Source organism: Neovison vison, chromosome 8 (assembly GCF_020171115.1).
Source record: "Neovison vison isolate M4711 chromosome 8, ASM_NN_V1, whole genome shotgun sequence".
NCBI classification, from domain to species: domain Eukaryota; kingdom Metazoa; phylum Chordata; class Mammalia; order Carnivora; family Mustelidae; genus Neogale; species Neogale vison.
Window position 1 is genome coordinate 24,310,938 of NC_058098.1, and position 20,938 is coordinate 24,331,875.

The following is a 20,938-nucleotide window of genomic DNA, read 5'->3' on the forward strand; positions in this document are numbered from 1 at the left end:
AAGTCCCAGCTTGCCGGCCGCCGCGCCGCGCCGTCGCCTGGTAACTCGCGCCAGACCGAGCGCTCTAGGTCGGCTCCTCTGCGCGCCTGCGCCTTGGTAGGCTCTGCGCAGGCGTATTTCCAACGCTTGGGAGGAGAGGGCGGGGTATCGTTCCCTTTCGCTGATGCAAGAGTCTAGTGCGGTGGTAGGAGAGGTGTCGGTAGGAGCAGAGCTGCCACCGGGGCCTGGGGCTGACCCGTCCGACTTCCCGTCCGTGCTGAGCCCACTCGAGCCGCAACCATGTCCGGGGACGAGGTGAGGGCCTGAGCCTGGCTCTGGGGCTAAGGACTGAGGCGGAGAGCCTAACCCAACCCGGTGTGGGAGACCGGGCCTGCGGCCTAGCGGCCGGCCTCCGCCATGTGGGGCAGCCGGGCCTGGGCGGCTGGGAACGGTAGAACCGGTGAGGACTTCGGAGCCGCGGGCCTGGTGGCGCCCGGCTCTTCTCAGGGCGGCGGCGCCGAGGCCTGCTTCCTCCTGTGCCCGGCGTTTCCGGACTTAAGAGCTCGTTGAGTCGCCCTCCCAGAAGGGGGCTTGAATGCCCGGGTAATTCCCCGAAAGAACGAGATTGGGGCTGCCGACCGCTGCATTCCTTTCGATTTGACAGTGCGGCTCCAACTCTCCTCGCTGGGCGCCGGGAGTGCCGAGAGGAGCCTTCCTCAGCTCCGGCGGAGCGCCCTCGTTTAAAACTTTGTAGGCTGGCATGTCCTGGCCGGTATCCGCCCTTATTCTCATCTCGAGCGTTATTTATTTAAAAGACCGAGGGGTGAGGGAGATAGGACAGAGGAAGAAGACCCTTCAGCCTCAAAAAGTGACTCACCTCGGAAAGTTTTAGGGCGGGAGTCCCTGAGCCTTCCTGAGCAGAGCTCACAGCGACGTGAGCGGGAAGATGGGGCTACGAAGCTGGCTGGATCTTATTCCACCGTCGTGCTTGTACCTCAGCAAATTTTCTCCAATCCTTTTTAGCCAGATTTATTCCAGTTCATGTAAAATCAAACGGCTTAAAATGAAATCTGATTTTAAGTACTGTCAGTAAGTATTGATTGAAGAAAACTACGGCTTACCGGCCAGGTCTCCCCGCCAAAAAACAAAAAGCTCTTGAATTTATAATAATTCACTTCTTGAATTTATATTGGGGTGCTTGGCCTGTAGTGCCTTGGAGAGTAGGAGGAGGAAAAAATCAGGGCTTTCTCGAGCGTTGGTTTTTATTAGGTAGGCCCTGCACGAATTTCTACAGTAGTGGAAAGGCCTGATCATAGGGTTTTAAAGAGAGTGGTTAAGAAGGCAAGTACATGTGCTCACAGAAGGGATATTCTCCAATTTGGTTAGAGTGAATTCGCTTGAAATGTAAGTGGCGGCTAATTTGTGGAGGGATTTGAGGACCACATAAGAAATTTGGCTTTTTCATACTGGAGGAGTAGACTCCAATCTCACATACGATTTCACCACCGTGTAAAATTTGTATTATTGTTACGCCCGTTTTAGAGATGAGAGAACTGAGGCTTAGAGAGTTGTATGATGCCCATGACTAAATAATAAGTGGCGGATTGAGTAGTAGAATACCAGATCTGTGCAAACAATACTGCCTCCATCTAAGTCACTGGGAGGCTCTTGCTTTGTTAGGAAATAACTGAGAATCTAAATGAAGTCGGCGGTTCTTGCTTGGAGGTCATACTCTGACCTCCAAGACATTGCTCTGGCTACTGTATTTTTCAAAAGTTCTGAGAGTGGCAATGTTTCATACTTGGTTTTTTCCCTACTCATTTTCTAAAATTTTCATAACCTTTAACAGTGCCTTTGTAGGTACGGTGTGGTACTATTCTGTGTATGGGGTTTGTGGTAAAGTACTCACAAGTGTTGGACTTAAGAGATCTACTATTAGCTACAGTGGGTGGAAGAAATAGGGCCATTTCAACATAGCGATTTGGGGAGCTGGAGGATTCAGTTTTAGCAGTGGGGTCAAGTTTTGAAGGAAGTGGAATGTGAATAAATTATTGAAGGGTGAACAAGATTTTGTCAAGCAAAAATGGCAGAACCAGCATTCCAACAGAGGGCTTTGGAAGCCAATAAAGTGTTAAGTAGCTTAGCACTTCGCTGATCTGCCAGTCCAACTTCATTTTATAGGCAGGAAAACTAGGGCCTAGGGAAGTTAACTTGTCCAAGATCACACAGCATATTAGTGGAACTAGAAACTCAGCCTTTAGCTCCACTCTGGAGGTATGTGCAGGATCTGGTTCCTCAGTACTTTTGACTAAATTAGTATTCTTAGGCATGTCCTTAACTTCTGACTACTTTACAGACTTTAAGGATCAAGTGAAAAGTTGTACGTGGAAAAGATTTATAAACTGCCAGAGTCTCCCCAAGAGACCCTGGGCCTAAGATAGAGGGTTAAAGAACCTACTGTTAGTTTTGGGTTATTTTTTTTCCTATTTTCTCGCATTTCCTTCTTTCTTTAAGTACTTTATTGATGTATAATTGACATAAAATAAACTGCATACAAAACCTGGTAATTAAGCCAGAAACTCACCAAAATGTAACTTTCTTTAACCTAGTGGAATCATGACCTTTAAAAAGCAGTCTTCTAGAATCATGGAAAAATCCCCTAATCTTCAGGCATTCATTATTTTTCAGACCATTTTTTTTTAAGTACTGTTAATAACTAAGATTACCTCTTATTACTAGGCCTCGTTTACAAGTTGTCAGAACTATTGGGTTTTCACACAACGTGGTAGGGTATTTTACAAAAGAAGTTTTAAACTAAAAAAAAAAAGTTCCTGATTAAAAATGGAATGTGTGTTGTACAAAGTTTACAAAACACAGAAGAATACAAAGAAATAAAAATCTTGTCACCCAGAGAGGAGAGTATTTAGCATTCGTTCTCACCTTTTTTCTCTAAGTTCTTTTGTAACTAACACTTGCTTCCTGGGTGTGGTGTGACCATAAAGTTATCTTCTTGGGTAAATTCTGATGGATGAGAGTAGGTTACCACTTTTCATGAAGCATTTTAGCATTCTCCAGCCCAGCCCAACCTGGAAGTTGAAAGTGAGAAGCTGTTTTTGAAAGCTTTGCTGTGGACTTACTTAAAAAAAAATTCTCAAGAGATCTGTGGTTTTTTCCTAAGTGTACTGTTAGCAACTATTTGCTTCTCAAATCCAAACTAGTCTCATACAATATTTTGAATGTAATAATTTGTAAGACATGAAAATCTTTAAAAAATATATATTTTTTTACTCAGCACTGACATGGCCTTGTATTTTGGGGAGTACCCCTCTGGGCACTACTGTGGGATCCCTGGTTTCCTTATTTTTAAATCCTACTTTGCTAGGTGTTGTGAGTATATGAGGGAATAACTAACTATATGTCTTAAGTATCCAGAGATAGTAATTGAGAGAGATGTTAATTATTTCAGTGTATAATTCCTGCATGTTTATTACTCTTTACAAGGCTACAACCAAACTGTTTGCCTATAGATTTAAGTATGAATGTTTTTCAGAGAGTAGGATGATAGCTGTGAGGCCATCCTCTGTTCGAGAATCCCTCCTATCTTTGGTCTGTCTTGCTAAATAATAGTTAAAAGGTAATTAGTATTCCAGGGAACTTGATACTTGGGGGAAAAAATGCAATACATTGTAAGCCCTGCCAGACTACCAAATTTCTAGTGCCTTGTGTGTTCTCTGTCCTTTTGCCAAATCTCCATATTTCAGGAATGAGGATAAACTGGATACCTCCCTGGAATAGATTGCAGCATTTATGTAGAGTGACAGGACCTAATAGTTAGCAGTGGGGAACTTCTTCCTGTTTCTTCAGTCTTCTTTATTTTTTATATCCTCTTCTTTAAGTTGCTCAGTAATGTTCTTCAGACTGCATTTCAGAATTACTCATTTGCTACACAGTTAAATCTTGGTGAAGGTGGAAGAGGAAATCTTTGAAATGAGGCTGTGTCAATTTCCAAAATATCTTGCAGATCCTTTTTCATTGGGTGAGGACGATAACTACCCTACCTTAATTACAGACCCTAGTTTGGTTCAATCGGTAGAATTAGGTTCAATTTGGTTTAATTGGTTCAGTGTAGTTCAATTTCTCTGATGTACTTGGATGATAAATTTAAGTTAATTGGAATCAGTTTGAGGAAATTTTTTTGAGAGTTTCATGATATGTCTTGAAATTTGATCACCCCAAGTTGATGAAACTTCAGTGATAGGAATCAAGAGATACCATGCTTTGTGAACTATAAAGCATTATATAAATTATAATAATTGCTAACATTTATTGAGTACTTTTGTTCCAGGCAATGTACCAAGTGTTTTATATTTAATTACTCATTTAATCCTTCCAGTAATCTTGTGAGATTTGTTTTTGGTTCTGCTACTGATCTCTATTTTATAAATGAGGCATGCAAAAGGCAAGAACTTATCTGGAGTAACACAAGTTAAGTGCGTGCCAGAGTCAGGATTTGAATTCAGTCAGTTGGGCTCCAGATCTTTGCTTTCAAATACTTCTCTGTCACAGCAGATCATTGGGCAAAATCCTAAATTGAAGCATGCTAGAATTGGACAAAGATTGGTAAGGGCTTAGAGAGAAATACTTGAGACTTGAACCCAATTCTGCTTGACTTCAAAGACCTCCTTCCATTTTACCAGGCATCTACTCTAAATGTTGCTAAACTCTTGTGTCTAAAATAATAATCTAGTCTTTTTTTCCAAGTGATCAGTGTATACAAGTTGCCAAAAACAAGTAATAAATTAGTTTTTCACTTACTCTCTAGTGGACATTAGATTTAGAATAGCTAAGAAAACTTAATGTTCCCAAAACAAAAAGCAAAATAAAAGCTTATGGAACTTTCTCTTATTTAGAGATTTGCTATAGGAAGGGGGTCTGATGGATTTTCTTAAAGATTTGTCTGAGCTTGGGGAGGAGTGTCGGGATGGGATGAGAGACGTTTTTGTTTCAATTATTTATCAGGTCAAGTCTCCCGGCATCGCAAACCAGCCGTAAATAAAACTTGCGTAAGCTGCCGAGGCATTGGTTTTCTCATCCATAAAGTGGGGGACATAGCATAAGTTGTTGCTGTGGTCCCTTCCCAAGTTCCATGATACATTTATAAAGTCTCCAAATTTGTTCATGAAATTTAAAAGTGAAGTTGCTATATCTTGTGAGGATTTAACAAATTTAAAGGCATGTGCACATGTTTCTGAACCATACCCCTCCCCCTCCCCTTTACTAATAAAGGTAGGTTGTTGGATGGACTTCCTGTGTCTGTTTGTAAAATCCTTTTTGGTACTTTAATGCACCATATATTGTACTTTCAAGCACATACTTTTTGAGTATACAATATTTGGAATGTGAGTATCTTTAAACACAATCACTTGGTTCTTTTTTTTTCTTTCTTTAAACAGATGATTTTTGATCCTACTATGAGCAAGAAGAAAAAGAAGAAGAAGAAGCCTTTTATGTTAGATGAGGAAGGGGATGCCCAGACAGAAGAAACCCAGCCCTCAGAAACAAAAGAAGTAGAACCAGAGCCAACTGAGGACAAAGATGTAGAAGCCGATGAAGAGGACAGTAGGAAAAAAGGTGAGTTGTAGATATGAAAGTCTCTGTTGTCCTGTGAGACCTGGTTCTCTTTTGTGTTTTGGATTTCGTGCCTACAGTGACCTCTCAGCCTGGTAAGTGAAGTTGAGGCTATTAACATGTTGCATGCACTGGATCTTGCCAGATTTCTGATAGATTTATTCCAGAGAAATTCCTACCAATCCCCAAGTTGCAGAGATGACAAAACCTCATCATCTCAGGCCTGGTTTTTCCAGTCTTACCTGTCAGGTCTCTATTTTCCAGTTTCAATTGTAGTTGTATTTGAGTGTAGGCAGAAAGACATTGGAGCAAAATAGGCATTTTTGTATCTTAGCAAATCTGAGAATCTATAGAAGAGATTAAAATTATAGCTTAAAATGTTTGGATTTAGACACCAGTGTTTTAGTCCCTCTTGTGTTCTAACATAAGACACCATTTGATTACTAGAAATAAATGATACGGTAAACATGATTTATGTCTGTTGAACATACTACACTGTTGGCGATGGGGAGAACTGACATTTATTGAGCATCTAGTATGTGCTAAGCATCTTTTACATGTTTAAAACAAACTTGAAAAGTAAGACAGGGGCTCCTGGGTGACTTAGTGGGTTAAAGCCTCTGCCTTCAGCTCAGGTCATGGTCCCAGTGTTCTGGGATCGAGCCCCGCATTGGGCTCTCTGCTTGGCGGGAACCTGCTTCCTCCTCTCTCTCCGCCTGCCTCTCTGCCTACTTGTGATCTCTGTCTGTCAAATAAATAAATAAAAATCTTAAAAAAAAAAAAAAAAGAAAAAAGAAAGGTTCACTTCCTTTAAAAAAAAAGTGAGACATTTTTGTAGTAAGACAAATGAATTCATAAGTAGCTCCTTGAAAAACCGTAGCAGAGGGATCCTAAAGTATTCTTAGTGTACAATAGGGCAGGACAAATGGAAGACTTACTGAATAAACCCATTATTACTAATGGTGGATAAAGTTTCAAATTGTAGGCTTAATGCATGTTATATACTTTATAAGGCCTTTTGTTGATGGATTGATTTTAGTAACAATGAGCTAACCACTAGGATTTAGATGAAAAAAGTATAGCACCTTAGTAGCCAGTAGGGAGGTAGATAAGCCATTAAGTATCTCTGTTGGAGTAACAGAGTGTTACTTCTGTTAACTTAGGCACTTAGGAGGCACCTAAAACCCAGTTGGGGGAATAGGGTTAGAGTAGGCTTCTTGGTGGAAGTTACTTCTAACCAAGATCCAGTGAGATGAAGTTAAGTGCCACATGAGAGGGCCAATGGGAGGCTTTAGGTAAGAGACTACACACACGACACTAAGAAGTAGAAGTAGTTTAGCTGGACTGGAACCAACAATGAAGGGTTGGTAGATGAGAGCGTAGCCAGAAACGGAGACAGAAAGCTAGAGAACCTTGGAAATTGTGTTAGAACTCTGACTTTGCCATAAGAAAAATGAGGCATTGTATGGTCAGATTACTAAAATTATTCCCAACATGGGTCCCCTAGCCAGGTTTTTCCTACAAAGCCTTGACTTGACCTGCTATTGAGTTTTTCAGAACTGTGATCTTGGGTTGTAGAGAGACCACGGTACTAATTAATACCAAATCTGTCTATTCTGGTCACTTGACTAATTAACAGCTGAAATGTTGGTTATTTAACTCGGTTTGTGCTATACCTTCTGCTAGTTGTTAATAATTTTTACCCTTAATTATCTGTCTTTTTAGATGCTTCTGATGATTTAGATGACTTGAACTTCTTTAATCAGAAGAAAAAGAAGAAAAAAACAAAAAAGATATTTGATATTGATGAAGCTGAAGAAGGTGTAAAGGTAGTATTGCTTTCTTATTGAAGGTAAAATTTGACCTCTCAAAGGTTGTTAATGGCTGATGTTTCTTTTGCCTCAACAGCTTTGCTTTTGTTATTAAGTACTTGATCAGTGTTAAGGTCATTTTCTTGGGATTGTGTCTGACTAGGTATCTTTTTTTTTTTTTTTTTAAGATTATTTATTTATTTATTTGGCAGAGAGAGAGATCACAAGTAGGCAGAGAGGCAGGCAGAGAGAGAGGAAGGGAAGCAGGCTCCCTGCTGAGCAGAGAGCCCGATGCGGGACTCGATCCCAGGACCCTGAGACCATGACCCGAGCCGAAGGCAGCGGCTCAACCCACTGAGCCACCCAGGCGCCCCCCTGACTAGGTATCTTAAAGGAATTACGGTTTAAAGGAATATCAATTGAGTTTTACACATTGTATTGCAGGTGCCATTAAAATAATTACAAAATGCCCTTGGTCATTAACCACACTGAGATTGGATGAGGAGAGATACTTGTATAAGTGAGAAATTCTGTGGAGCATATATTCATATGGTTTCTTCTTTTAGACTTTTGGTAGCATGTTAAAGATACACAAACTTATACATGTTCCTCTGAGCAGCAAAAAATGAACTCCAGCTTGTGATGGTTGGTGGCTGATGATTTTATGGTCTATAGGAGAATGGGAGCACTTGGCTTTATGGGGTTCTCTAGTCTTTTAGAGACATGAGGCCCTGTGATTATCTTGTTACTCGATCAGTTTCCAATATAAATATCTCAAAATTCTTTTTAACAAGGATAGATTAAGAGGTGGGTAGGTGGGTAAATAGAAGGATGGATGAGGAAGGAGATGAAAGTCTGTTATTCCCTTACTTAGAGCTACTATTTTAAAGACCCTGTCCAGGAATTTTGAGCAGAGCCCATACATCTGTCTTAAAAATCCAGGATAATAGCAATTTTATGTATATACAAGTGAGAAGGATTAAGCATGAGAACACACATACACATGTACTAAGTGTCCCATTTTATGCTCTTTACCCCAGTTTTTTTTTTTTTTTTGTAAGATTGGTTCCCTTTTTTCTTTAATTAACATACAATGTATTATTTGCTTTGGGGGTACATATCTGTGAATCATCGGTCTTAATTCACAGCACTCTCCATAGCACATGCCCTCCCCAATGTCCATAACCCAGCCACTCTATCCTTGCCCTCCCGGCACCCCCCCAGCAACCCTCAGTTTGTTTTCTGAGATTAAGGGTCTCTTATGGTTTATCTCCCTCCCAGTCCCATCTTGTTTCATTTTTCCTCCCTACCCCCACAACCCCCACCCTGCCTCTCAGATTCCTCATATCAGAGAGATCATATGATAATTGTCTTTCTTTGATTGACTTATTTAGCTTAGCATAATACGCTCTAGTTCCATCCACATTTTTGCAAATGACAGGATTTCATGGTTTTTGATGGTGTATATATGTACCACATCTTCTTTATACATTCATCTGTTGTTGGACATCGAGGTTCTTTGCATAGTTTGGCTGTTGTGGACATTGCTGCTATAAACATTTGGGTGCAGGTGCCCCTTTGGATCACTACATTTGTATCTTTAGGGTAAATACCCAGTAGTATGATTGCTGGGTCATAGGGTAGCTCTATTTTCAACTTTTTGAGGAATCTCCATACTGCACCAACTTGCATTCCCACCAACAGTGTAGAAAGGTTCCCCTTTCTCACATCCTCGCCAACATGTGTCCTTTCCTGACTTAACTTGAGCCATTCTGACTGGTTGTACCCCAATTAGTTTATTTGCTCAAACTCAAGTAAATAAAGTGTATCCCACATGTAGTAGGAAATTTATACAGTAGTAATTCATTCAGTTTTGGAAATGGTCACAATTTTGATAACTTGGTTAATTCAGCAGATATGTATTGGTAATTACAGTGAGTCAGGCATTGTGTGCTAATTGCTAAGGAACGGAAATGAACAAGATATTTTTCCTTTTAAGAGATTATTTTAGGGCACCTGGGTGGCTTAGTGGGTTAATCTTTGCCTTTGGCTCAGGTCATGATCTCAGCATCCTGGGATCAAGGCCTGTGTTGGGCTCTCTGCTTGGCGGGTAGCCTGCTTCCCCCTCTCTCTTTACCTGCCTTTCTGATTGCTTGTTCTCTCTCTCTCTCTCTCTGTCTCTCTGTGTCAAATAAATAAATTAAAAAAAATTTTTTTTTTTTAATTATTTTAGTTCAGGAATAATTTCGACTCCTTTAGAGCAAGATGGCTTTTTGTGTTTATTTGTTTTAAAGATTTTATTTATTTGACAAAGAGACATAGCAAGAGAGGGAACACAAGCAGCGGGGAGAGGGAGAGGCAGAAGCAGGCTTCCTGCTGAGCAGGGAGCCCAGTGGTGGGGCTCCATCTGAGGACCCTGGGATCATGACCTGAGCCGAAGGCAGATGCTTAACTGAGCCACCCAGGTGCCCCAGAACAGGATGATTTTACCTGGATTTATCTTATTGTCTCCCTGTTTGGGGATTATCTTCTTTTCCTACTATTGTAGGGAAACTGAGAAAGAAATGTTCAGATTATACTGAACAAATGAGGTTTAAATATCCTGGGTAACAAAGTGACATATCAGATGTGCTATAGAAGGTCTTGGTTAACAAGGTTTTGTTGGTCAGTTCCTTTAGTAGCTTTTGTCCTGAAGAGTCACGTTATAAGCTCTGCTCTTACTAAATGCTTAAATACTTTTTTCTCTGCTATTGAAGGTATAACATAGCTTGTTACTACAAGTATCCTCATCAGGTAAGGCATGAAGAAACTAACTTGAAACTAAAGTGTTTTTAACAAAGGGGTATTGGGTTACTCATCCACCTGAATTTTCAGACCATCACAGGGCTTTTGAAAAATTTTGAAAAACACTCTGCTGTTTTCTGTGTTTCACTGGGTCTTTGCTTCAGTTTGGAAGTAGATCTTACTGGAATGAAGTCAATAAATAGTATAGGACTAGAAATTAGTTGTTGCGTGCTAATTTATATAAGCATTATCTAAGTTTCTCGTTTGATGACTGTCATCTCGTTTGATGACTGTCATCTTAGAGACTAAGTTAATATCCTCTTTCTTGTTTATGTGTTATCCAGCTAATACACGTGAGAGGATTGGTTTTTGATGGCCAAATGTGGCATTGCGACTACATACTTGGATTTGGGATCTCAAGGCTGAGCGTCATTTACTCCCAGCTCTTCCAATTTTTCTACTAAGATTTATGAAATTACAGTGGCCAGTGTCAGAGTACTTCAGGATGTAGGCTTGCAAAAATAGACCTTGATAGGTAATACTGACAACATACTTCAGGGTGGGAAGCCAGATAAGCTGGTCAAAGGATGGAGAGATTAGAAGACTAGAGACTGAGACTGGCCCTTTCTGATCTTCTAGGGTGTGTATGACTCATTTCTAGTGCCCTGTTTACATCCATTAACTACAGCAGCTAATCTTGGGATCCAGGTTTACCTTGTCTCCATCCATTCATCAGGTGTGACTGTAATTCTCTGGGTTCTGCCTTTTCCCCTCTTTCATGATGTCATTTATTGAAATGATGCCTAAAGACCTTTTCACAGTCTGATACCAGGCTGACTATGACATAATAACAAAACAAATATTTGGTCTTTGTCCCCAGTTCCTGGCATAAGACTTCTAAAACCCTTGGCATCTCTGGAGTGATAAAAGTGTCTTTTGAGAGATGACTAGTGGCTAGGAGCTCCTGGATAGCTTTAGGGTGGGGGCTGGTTGTCCGAAAGATTAAGCCGTGATTGAAGGATTGGAACTTTCACATACACAGTCCTCCAGGGAAAGGGGCTGGAGACTGAGTTCAGTCACCAGTGGGCAATGATTTAATTAATCTGTCAGCATAATGAAACCTACATAAAAGCTCTTCAATGGCGGTGAACACGTTGGGCTGTTGGGCAAGTGGTATAACCAGAGAAGGCTCTGCAGCTGCCTCACCATGTATTTGGTGTCAGGAGGGAAAAAACACTTCCATTGATTGCATCAGAATACTTAGAAACTCTTTAAAATACTCCTGAACCCTACTGCTGCTGAAGATTGTCAGTCAAGATACAAGAATTTTTTTGAAGATTTTATTTATTTATTGTAAAGAGAGCCCACATGAGCAAGAGGGACAGAGGGAGAGGGAGAAAGAATCTTAGGCAGACTCTGCACTGAGTGCGAAGTCCAGTGCAGGGCTTGATCTTACGACCCCAAGATCACAGTCTGAGCCAAAACCAAGAGTCAGATGCTCAACTGACTATGTAACCCAGCTGCCCTAATACAGGAATCTTTTAAAGATTTTAGGTGATTTTGACAGTGGTCTGGTTTGGAAACATGGGCAATACTTGTAAGATCTCAAGGCTGATAGATAAAAGAAAGGAAAATATGCCACAAAAGTGTCTTAAGGAGAGGTACCTCTCTGGCTCAGTCAGAAGAGCATGTGACTCTCTGATTTCAGGATTGTGAGTTCAAGCCCCCACATTGGATGTGGAGCCTACTTTTTTTTTTTTTTTTTAAAAAAAAGGTGTCTTAAAGAACTTCCAGCTTAAATGACAGACTTTATTTAATTTATTTATTTATTTATTTATTTATTTATTTTTAAAGATTTTATTTATTTATTTGACAGAGACAGATCACAAGTAGGCAGAGAGGCAGGCAGAAGAGAGAGGAGGAAGCAGGCTCCCTGCTGAGCAGAGAGCCCGATGCGGGACTCGATCCCAGGACCCTGAGATCATGACCTGAGCCGAAGGCAGCGGCTTAACCCACTGAGCCACCCAGGCGCCCAAGACTTTATTTAATTTATTAAAATTTTATTTATTCTGAGAGAGAGCACAGAGGGAGGAGAAACAGAGACCCACTGAGCAGGGATCCCAGCACGGGGCCCAATCCCAAGACCCTGAGATCATGACTTGAGCCAAAGGCAGAAAGATTTTATGTATTTATTTATTTGAGAGAGGGAGGGGCAGAGGGAGAGGGATAGGCAGACTCACCACTGAGCACAGAGGATGACACGGGGCTCATGACTTGAGCTGAAGTCAGACGCTTAACTGACACAGCCATCCAGGTACCCCTAAATGGCAGACTTTCTGAGCCAGTTTGGTTCACCTGTGAGAGACATTGCTTATCTATAACTTCAGTTGTGAATATTTGTTTTCCTCCAAAATGATGTCAGCCCATGTAATTTAAAAAAAAAAATAGTCTTGGTATCAAAATGTTGATTCTTATCTCAATTTCTTAGGATCTTAAGATTGAAAGTGATATCCAGGAACCAGCTGAACCAGAAGATGACCTTGACATTATGCTTGGCAATAAAAAGAAGAAAAAGAAGAATGTTAAGTTCCCAGATGAGGATGAAATACTAGAGAAAGATGAAGGTAATATTGGGGCTCAGCACCTCATTTCTAGGTTACATAAGACTTTGGCCTAGTCTCTTTGATGACTTATTTTTCTCTTCTTATTTGCACTGCCTGATATGGAAATTGAAAGGAAGAAGTATTTAACTTGATAATGAGACTTCAAGATTTCATGGGGGGAGAATTTGGCAATTGGGATTACATTAACTGTAATTGGATTTTAAATAATCAAATTTTTTTCATTTTTTGTTAAAAGTGCTGTTTTATTAGCTCTAAGTGCTAAAGTTCTTTAGAGAACTTCAGTGTAGGTAGCAGGTGGATTTTTACGGATGTGGATGTTTCCTGAGTGCTTCAAAACAGCTGGACTTTTTCCCTCTACTTATCCCATTGCATTATGTTATTTTGTGTTTGTTTTTTGGTGTGTGTGTTATCACAAATTCCTAACAGAGATGTTTCTATTAAGGATTATTCATGAAAGTTGTAACATTGCTGTCTTGAAGGAATAACAGGTTGGTTTTGAGCCTTGATGCTTTTTTGCGGGAGGAAGACAAATGTCTTAGAAGCTTTAATTTCTCCAGATCTGACTCCCCCCACTTTGTTACTGCCCACCCCTCATTCTTATGATCTTTATTATCTGTAGCTTTAGAAGATGAAGACAGCAAAAAAGATGATGGTATCTCATTCAGTAACCAGACAGGTCCTGCTTGGGCAGGCTCAGAAAGAGACTACACATATGAGGAGGTAAGATAAATTCTGTTATGAAAAAGGGCTAAGATGTTCACTAGAATTCAGAGAAGAGCAAGATCTTTTATTTTTTAATAATTACTTGGAGTGAGAAAGAATGTGTGTTGTGTGGTGGGGAGGGGCACAGGGAAAAGAGAATCTCCAGCAGACTCCTCATGGACTGTGGAGCCTGGGTTCCATCTCATGACCCCTGAGATGATAATTGGAGCTGAAATTAAGAGTTAGATACTTAACCAACGGAGCCACCCAGGGACCCCTGACGAGCAAGATCTTTATACTGAATTGGAAGGGTCATTGAAGAACAGATCATGAAGCAGACCCAGAGAGGTCACAGTCAGTGCACAGTGTTGTCTGATACCCTCAGATACCCAGAGTTCAGCAATCATTATGGTATTCACTGTTCCATCTGAATCTATGAACTTCTGAGGACATGGAGCCCCTTAATTGGGAGAGCAGTAGAGGAAGGGGGTGAGACTAATTTAGGGCCAAGGGTGAGTCGAGTTAATTTCTTTGGGCTTTCCTGAATCTTACTTTCCCATGTATCCTATACTTTCCTGTAGAAACAGCAAAATTAGTAGGGCTTATTCATTCATTCATTCAACTTTGAACTCTGTATTGCTCAGCATCCCTAATAGACCAGATCCTGGTTGAGGATTGAGTCCTGCTCTTAAGGTGCTGCCAGAACATGTAGTGATAAATGTGTGTGTTTAGTAAAAAGTGTGTATGTGCTGCTGAAGTGAGCAAAAAGTGAGTACAAAGTGAGGTTTGCTTTGAAGGTAAAACAGTGACTCAAGTGGGAATTTTAAACTTCTGCTATTTATACAAATGTATGTGAATATCATTTGTTTCTCTATAGCTACTGAATCGAGTGTTCAACATTATGAGGGAAAAGAATCCAGATATGGTTGCTGGAGAGAAAAGGAAATTTGTCATGAAACCTCCACAGGTTGTCCGAGTAGGAACAAAGAAAACTTCTTTTGTCAACTTTACAGATATCTGTAAACTGTAAGTTGGTTAATGGGGAGTCCTCCATCCCAAATGCCAGTTACTCAGTGGAGGATATGTTAAATGTCCATATTGGGCACTTGTTGCAGGTAGAAGGAAAGAATGCACAAGTGTCAGGGTTGGTTTGAGTAAGGTCACAGTTTAAGTCTGTCATTTCTTCCTAAGGTGAGAAAAGCCAACTCCTGCTGACCCATGAGAATGGATCCTAACCAGATGGAGTGAAGGGGGGTGAGGAGGCTGGATCTAGTCCTCAGACAGGAGCCTGGGGAGCCCAGCTGGGGAGGTGGTAAAGCGCATTAGGCTGGGTGGGCCTGCCACACAACTGGAAGAGTGATCGCCAGGACAGCAGCTGAATTTGGAGTGCCTCCTCTTTGGATGGTCATTGCCAAGACATGGTCGATGGGATTGCAGCTTTCTTAATAACCATCACATTCCATATGTATCTCACCCCCAGGTCACTCCCTGGGCCTGTCACTTCCCCTGGCTCAGCTACATCTTTTCTGATAGGCTCTTTAGGGCAGCTGACCTTATCTACTGTTTGTTGCTCAGTTTCATAAATGATACATGCTTATTGCAGATAAAAGGCAAAACAGTGATGAACACAAAAGAATAATTACTAAAATTCTACCACCCTGAGGTCATCACTTGGTTTCATTATAGCCATTACTCAAAAGGTTTTAGACTTTTTGCTGATAACAGCAGTAGTATATTCTTATTTTAGAAAAACTAGAAAATAGACATGCTGAAGAAAATGAAAAATCATCTATAAGTCTACCATTAAAGATAATGATAATACTTCTATGTTTAGCTAGTATTGTGCATGTAGATATTTTAAAATAGATTGATATCATACTGGGGTTTAACAGAGTTTTCTCAATATATTACAAAACTTTTACCCATGTCATTAAATAGTCTTCAGAAATGTTTTGAGTAGCAACACAACATATTCTAACAGTTCCTTAGCTGGATATGGTTGCTTCTGAGTTTTCATGATCAGTGGCAAAGCTTCAGGACACATCCTGATACATGGATCTTGATGGTAACTCGGAATAGAGCCTTAGGGCAAAGTACTGCCGAACTGAAAGGATTGGGTTATTTTTGTGGCAAATGTTAGCAGATTGCTTTCCAACAATCTCCTACCAATTTATATCCCACTAGCGATGTAGGAGCTTGCTTGTTCTATTACATTTTTCACCAACCCTTACTATACTTTGGGAAGGAATGACTTAAAAATTTTAATAATACCTAGTAACTGGAACAAGTTCAGACAATGCCAAGTGAAGAGAATGATTTTTTAGAAAAGAATTATTTATTTTAGAGAGTGCACAAGCTGGATGGGGATTGGGGTGGGGAGCAGAGGGGGAGGAAGCAGACTCCCCTGCATACGAGGCTTGATCCCAGGACCCTGAGATCATGACCAGAGCTGAAAGCAAGAGTCAGACACTTAACTAAGCCACCCAGATGCCCCCCCACCAATGAATAGAATTAAGTTTAAATACTGAATGGCATTGCTCTCTATTTGCTTTTTCCTATTTGGGTGGGGAGGGGGTTTGTAATATACATATCTGCCTTGTTCTAAAAGCAGGCTACCATAACTTACTTGTAACTGCTCTTCAGTTGCATATTTAAGCTGTTTTCAGTTTTTCTGTTTTCATATATATATATGTATTTATATGTATATCATATATATATATATATATATATATATATATAGGATTTTTCAAAAAGGAAATAACATAGGGATTAGCACAACAGCCAAGTGTCCCATTGCCTGGGTTTCAGACATTTGTGCATCTTTTTCTTCTTTGAAGGTTTTTGTGGGGTTTTTTTTGTTTTGTTTTTTCTTAGAGAATCCCATGCAGGTTCCACGCCTAGCACAGAGCCCAGTGAGAATCTTTATCTCACAACCTTGAGATCATGACCTAAGCCAAAATCAAGAGTCAGACACAACCAGTTGAAACACCCAGACACCCCTAGATCTTTTTCTTCTTTAAAAAGAGGGTTTTAGGGGCGCCTGGATGGCTCAGTGGGTTGAGCCTCTGCCTTCGGCTCAGGTCATGATCTCAGAGTCCTGGGATGGAGCCCGGCATGGGGCTCTCTGCTCTGCAGGGAGCCTGCTTCCTCCTCCCTCTCGGCCAACTTGTGATCTGTCAAATAAATAAAATCTTTTAAATAAATAAATAAAGAGGGTTTTACAGTTACAATCAAGGACATCTGTGTATCTCTTTTTGATCCCTTTACCTACCTTCTCAGAAAAAGAGGTTAACCTGTAAAGTTGGTGTTACTTTTTTTTTTTTAAAGGATTTTATTTATTTATTTATTTATTTATTTATTTATTTTAAAAGATTTTATTTATTTATTTGACAGAGAGTACAAGCAGGCAGGGTAGCAGGTAGAGAGGGAGAAGCAGGCTCCCCCTGAGCAAGGAGTTCAATGTGGGGCTCTATCCCAGGACCCTCGGATCATGACCTGAGCCGAAGGCAGTTGAGTAACCTAGCCACCCAGGCACCCAAGTTGGTGTTATTTCAGGGTTTGATGAACTAAACACTAAAATTCACCAAATAGTTGAGTACAGATAAAAACAGCGAATAGGATGGTTTTTTAAAAGAGATTTGGTAAGATTTCCAGTGAAAGATAAAGTTTATATATTCCACTTTCTTTTTAGATTACATCGTCAGCCCAAACATCTCCTTGCATTTTTATTGGCTGAATTGGGTACAAGGTAAGAAACTGTATTCACATTAATATACAGTGATAGATAGCAGTACTAGGTATTTCAAAGGAACTTCTCATAACTTGAAAGGGATATATAACACACTTAGAAAAAATATTCACATGATGATAATCAGAGGAACTTTTAGGCCAGGGAGGGAGGGAAACCGTTTCTGAGAGTTTAGCTGCTTAGGAATAGGGAATAGAGTTAAAGTGGCTCGTTCATACAGGCCTGCTGGTGTTCCTGTCATTAATTAGAATTTTGGGGTGTTATTAGCAAATACTAGACTTTTAGGCCAGAATTTATTTTCTGAATTGTTAATAGGCTATCAAAGAAATAGACTGATGAGTGGCACAGGAGAAAACATTGAAACAGAGATCCATAATTAGTTATTTCCCAGTCTTCAGGGCTCATTGAAGGCACCAAGCCAGTCCATTCCCATTCAGGGAGATCATTACCCCATGGGGCCCATCCCAATGAGTATGACCGTAAGTACTAGGAATCCCAAAAGTTCCTTTAAAAATAAGTAACACAGACTTAAAGCATGATAATGATGACTAACACATACTGAGTGCCTACTGTATGCCAGGTACTATGTGAAGCACATTTGGGGGCACTGTCTCCGTTAAAATGGTCCTATGAACTGTAAGTGGAAATTAGTATTACCCATCTTACAGGTTTGGAAACAGGTTCGTGTGAGTTGCTCACATAGCTAGTTAATAGCCTAATCAAGATAGTAAACTCAGTTCTGCCTGTCTCTAGAGCTTGAGCTCTTAAAAGGCTTACAAGGATTAATTCAGCTTGTTGGAACGGACTACACTTGCTGTGGGGTTAAGGGGTTAATTTGACTAGTGGTAAATAGGTAAGCCCTGTTGTAGGATTGTTTTAAATGTAAATTTATTACATTATTTTTAATTTGTATAAACTAATGAAGGAATAAAAGCTAGCAGTGTTCTACTTCTCAGAATAATCTACAGTTTTTGTAGAGGTGGGGTATTATAACAAGTTGTGACCAGTAAACTTGTGGTCAGTGGGCTAAATATTATGGGGTTGTTGAGAAAATTCAATTTCTTTTGACAGTGAATGAAATAAAATTTCCTACATCAAGCAGTGGAATCACCATAGCCTGGAAACTAAGGGTTACAGTACACGGAGGATGATAATAAAACCTTATAGTTAAAGGAGAATCACAGGAGAGGTTCTTAGCAGTCAGTTTTATGAGATACAAAACAAATATAAAATTAATGCTACCTGGCTGAATTTTGTTTCACTTTGTGATATGTAACAAATGATAATGCCTATCACACAGCTTTACCTTATCAAAGTGCTTGTCAGCATCATCTTTTTTTAAAAGTACCATTGACAATATGTGACCTGTGATTTCAACTATACTTTATTGGTAACAGCTTTAGAGATACAATTCACACATTTAAATGTACAAATGGCTTTTAATATGTTGACACAGTTGAACCATTACCACAACCCATTTTAGGATATTTTCATCCACTCAGTGACTGAATCAAAACATTGGGTGCTTAGAATTTTTAGAGATCTAGCTCCCTTCCTATTTCTAGATTTATAGATTATAGATCCCCTCACTGTCTTGTACATGGCATACATTCAGTAGAAGCGTCCTTTTCCTTTGTTGGTTGAATAAGCCATCACACAGTTAAGGAATCAGTTTGTTAGACTTAATCATAAATCTGTCACTGGAGATTTAATTGGTTGAAACTGGACTTAATGGTAGGAAATAGGAGTAGGTCATCAGGCACCAAATACTTAAATTTTGAAAAATCAGGTAGTACAGCACTGCTCCTAGAACTTGCCTATGCCATTGAATATATTTTAAATAGGCCCTGGAATTTGGTTTCTTACAGGAAACAAAAATAATGGAGATCCTTTTCTTTTCTCTTATAGTGGTTCTATAGATGGTAATAATCAACTTGTAATCAAAGGAAGATTCCAACAGAAACAGATAGAAAATGTTTTGAGAAGATATATCAGTAAGTGTATATTTAATTATATTACTCTGAAATGTTCTCAGTCAGGCTATAATATTTTAGGGGAGATCCACTGCTTTCTTAATGAAGCTAGAATGGGTGACCTTCAAAGATGAGGGAAAATGATGGGAAGATGGGACAGCTCAAGGGGACTCTTGGTAGCTGCTTAGGGGTATGAGAAGGGTTTGGATTTCTTAAGGCCCATCAGATCAAGGCTGTTGATTGGTTCTAGGCTGACGGCCAAGTTAGGGAAATCTCTTTGCAGTCAAGCCTGGACTCCCTTTATCATCTTCCTAATCACTTGAAATTGGCAGGTGGTATTCCCATCTAGGAAAACTGTTGTGTTCTGACTGGCTCTCCTGTAGACAGAACCAGGAATGGCATCTGGCAAGCATCCCTCCTCCTTGGACATTTCGAGTCCTTGATTTAGTACCTGAACCATTACAGCGACAGCTTGTGTCTTTTTATCCCTAGAATATCTAAGTTAGGCTAAAGCCTTCCCTGGTCTGGGTGCCAGCCTGGGCTTGTGGAGTCCATTGTAGATGTTTCAGAGGGAAAGAAACCTCTGGCTCACTGTAGCCGCCAGGTAATTCTGAATGTTGCTTTTCCTGCAGAGGAATACGTTACCTGTCACACGTGCCGATCACCGGACACGATCCTGCAAAAGGACACCCGACTCTATTTCTTACAGTGCGAAACTTGTCATTCTCGATGCTCTGTTGCCAGCATCAAAACCGGCTTCCAGGCTGTCACAGGCAAGCGAGCACAGCTCCGTGCCAAAGCTAACTAATTGGCTAACCACCACTGATTTTGCAAAGTGTGTTGTGGAGATTTGGCTGGACAGGTTACCATCAGAGTGGATATACCACTGTATTAAAAACAAGATAGAAAAGCTGCCAGGTTCTTTGGCGTATGGCTGGTTTGTCTGAAATCCTTGCAAGATGCCGATGCTCAAGCTGTTGACATACTCATTGCCACTTTAACAACTGTCAGAAAAACGTGATGGGGTAAGGCGGTGCTTTTTTAAAATCGTTCATAGACTTATGTAAAATGCAAGATAAATTAAAGTTATTATAACAGTGATTCTTTCAATTTGGTTTGTCAGTTTTCTGTAAAAGTTGTGCTTAATGAATTCAGCAAAAACAGTTTGTGCCTGGGCTCTGGTGAGGTCTATCTTCATCCTGAGAAACTGGACATTGGAGGTCGTTTTTCTTGTCCGCTCCTTTTGGGATAAAGCTTCACGAGAGAGTGGTTGGAACATGGTATCTGTGAGGACAGCCTGTTTTCAGTGTCCAGGGATTGATTACATAGATTTGAATTCTTTTCATTAGGTGAGGAATTACTGTTACTACCTCACGTCCAGCTTTTAGCACATGAGGGGAATACAAGGTGCTAGGTATCCTCCCTCGCTCAAAATTTTTTTTCTTGCTGGCCACTAAGAAAATCTTAGAAACAGCCTTTAACGTCTTCTAAACAGCACATGAGAAAAACCCTACTTGGGCATCTATTTATTGGTGAGGAAGGCACTGCGGCACGTGATTATACCATACAGAGAACTGAATCCAAACCATGATGCTAGAGAAAACTTTTCTTTTTCCCAACTTCTGTTCTGGGTTTGAAAAAGACCCATCGTAAATGCTTTTATTTTCTCTATTAAAACTAATTTTTTGG

General features: G+C 40.3%; 1 protein-coding gene across 1 annotated transcript; it reads left to right on the forward strand.

The window, feature by feature from the left end:
- The first annotated feature begins 133 nt into the window (after positions 1-133).
- Positions 134-20,350, forward strand: EIF2S2 (eukaryotic translation initiation factor 2 subunit beta). Its single transcript, XM_044263210.1, has 9 exons — positions 134-294; positions 5,433-5,610; positions 7,333-7,436; positions 12,691-12,826; positions 13,446-13,546; positions 14,406-14,554; positions 17,220-17,276; positions 19,185-19,270; positions 19,882-20,350. The coding sequence occupies exons 1-9, from the start codon at positions 280-282 to the stop codon at positions 20,055-20,057; spliced, it is 1,002 nt and encodes a 333-aa protein (XP_044119145.1). The 5' UTR covers positions 134-279; the 3' UTR covers positions 20,058-20,350.
- The last annotated feature ends 588 nt before the right edge of the window (positions 20,351-20,938 follow it).

Coding starts and splice junctions, on each gene's coding strand:
- EIF2S2 (XM_044263210.1), top strand. Junction 14,555..17,219: donor TTTACAGATATCTGTAAACT/GTAAGTTGGTTA, acceptor CTTTCTTTTTAG/ATTACATCGTCAGCCCAAAC. Junction 17,277..19,184: donor TTGGCTGAATTGGGTACAAG/GTAAGAAACTGT, acceptor TTTCTCTTATAG/TGGTTCTATAGATGGTAATA.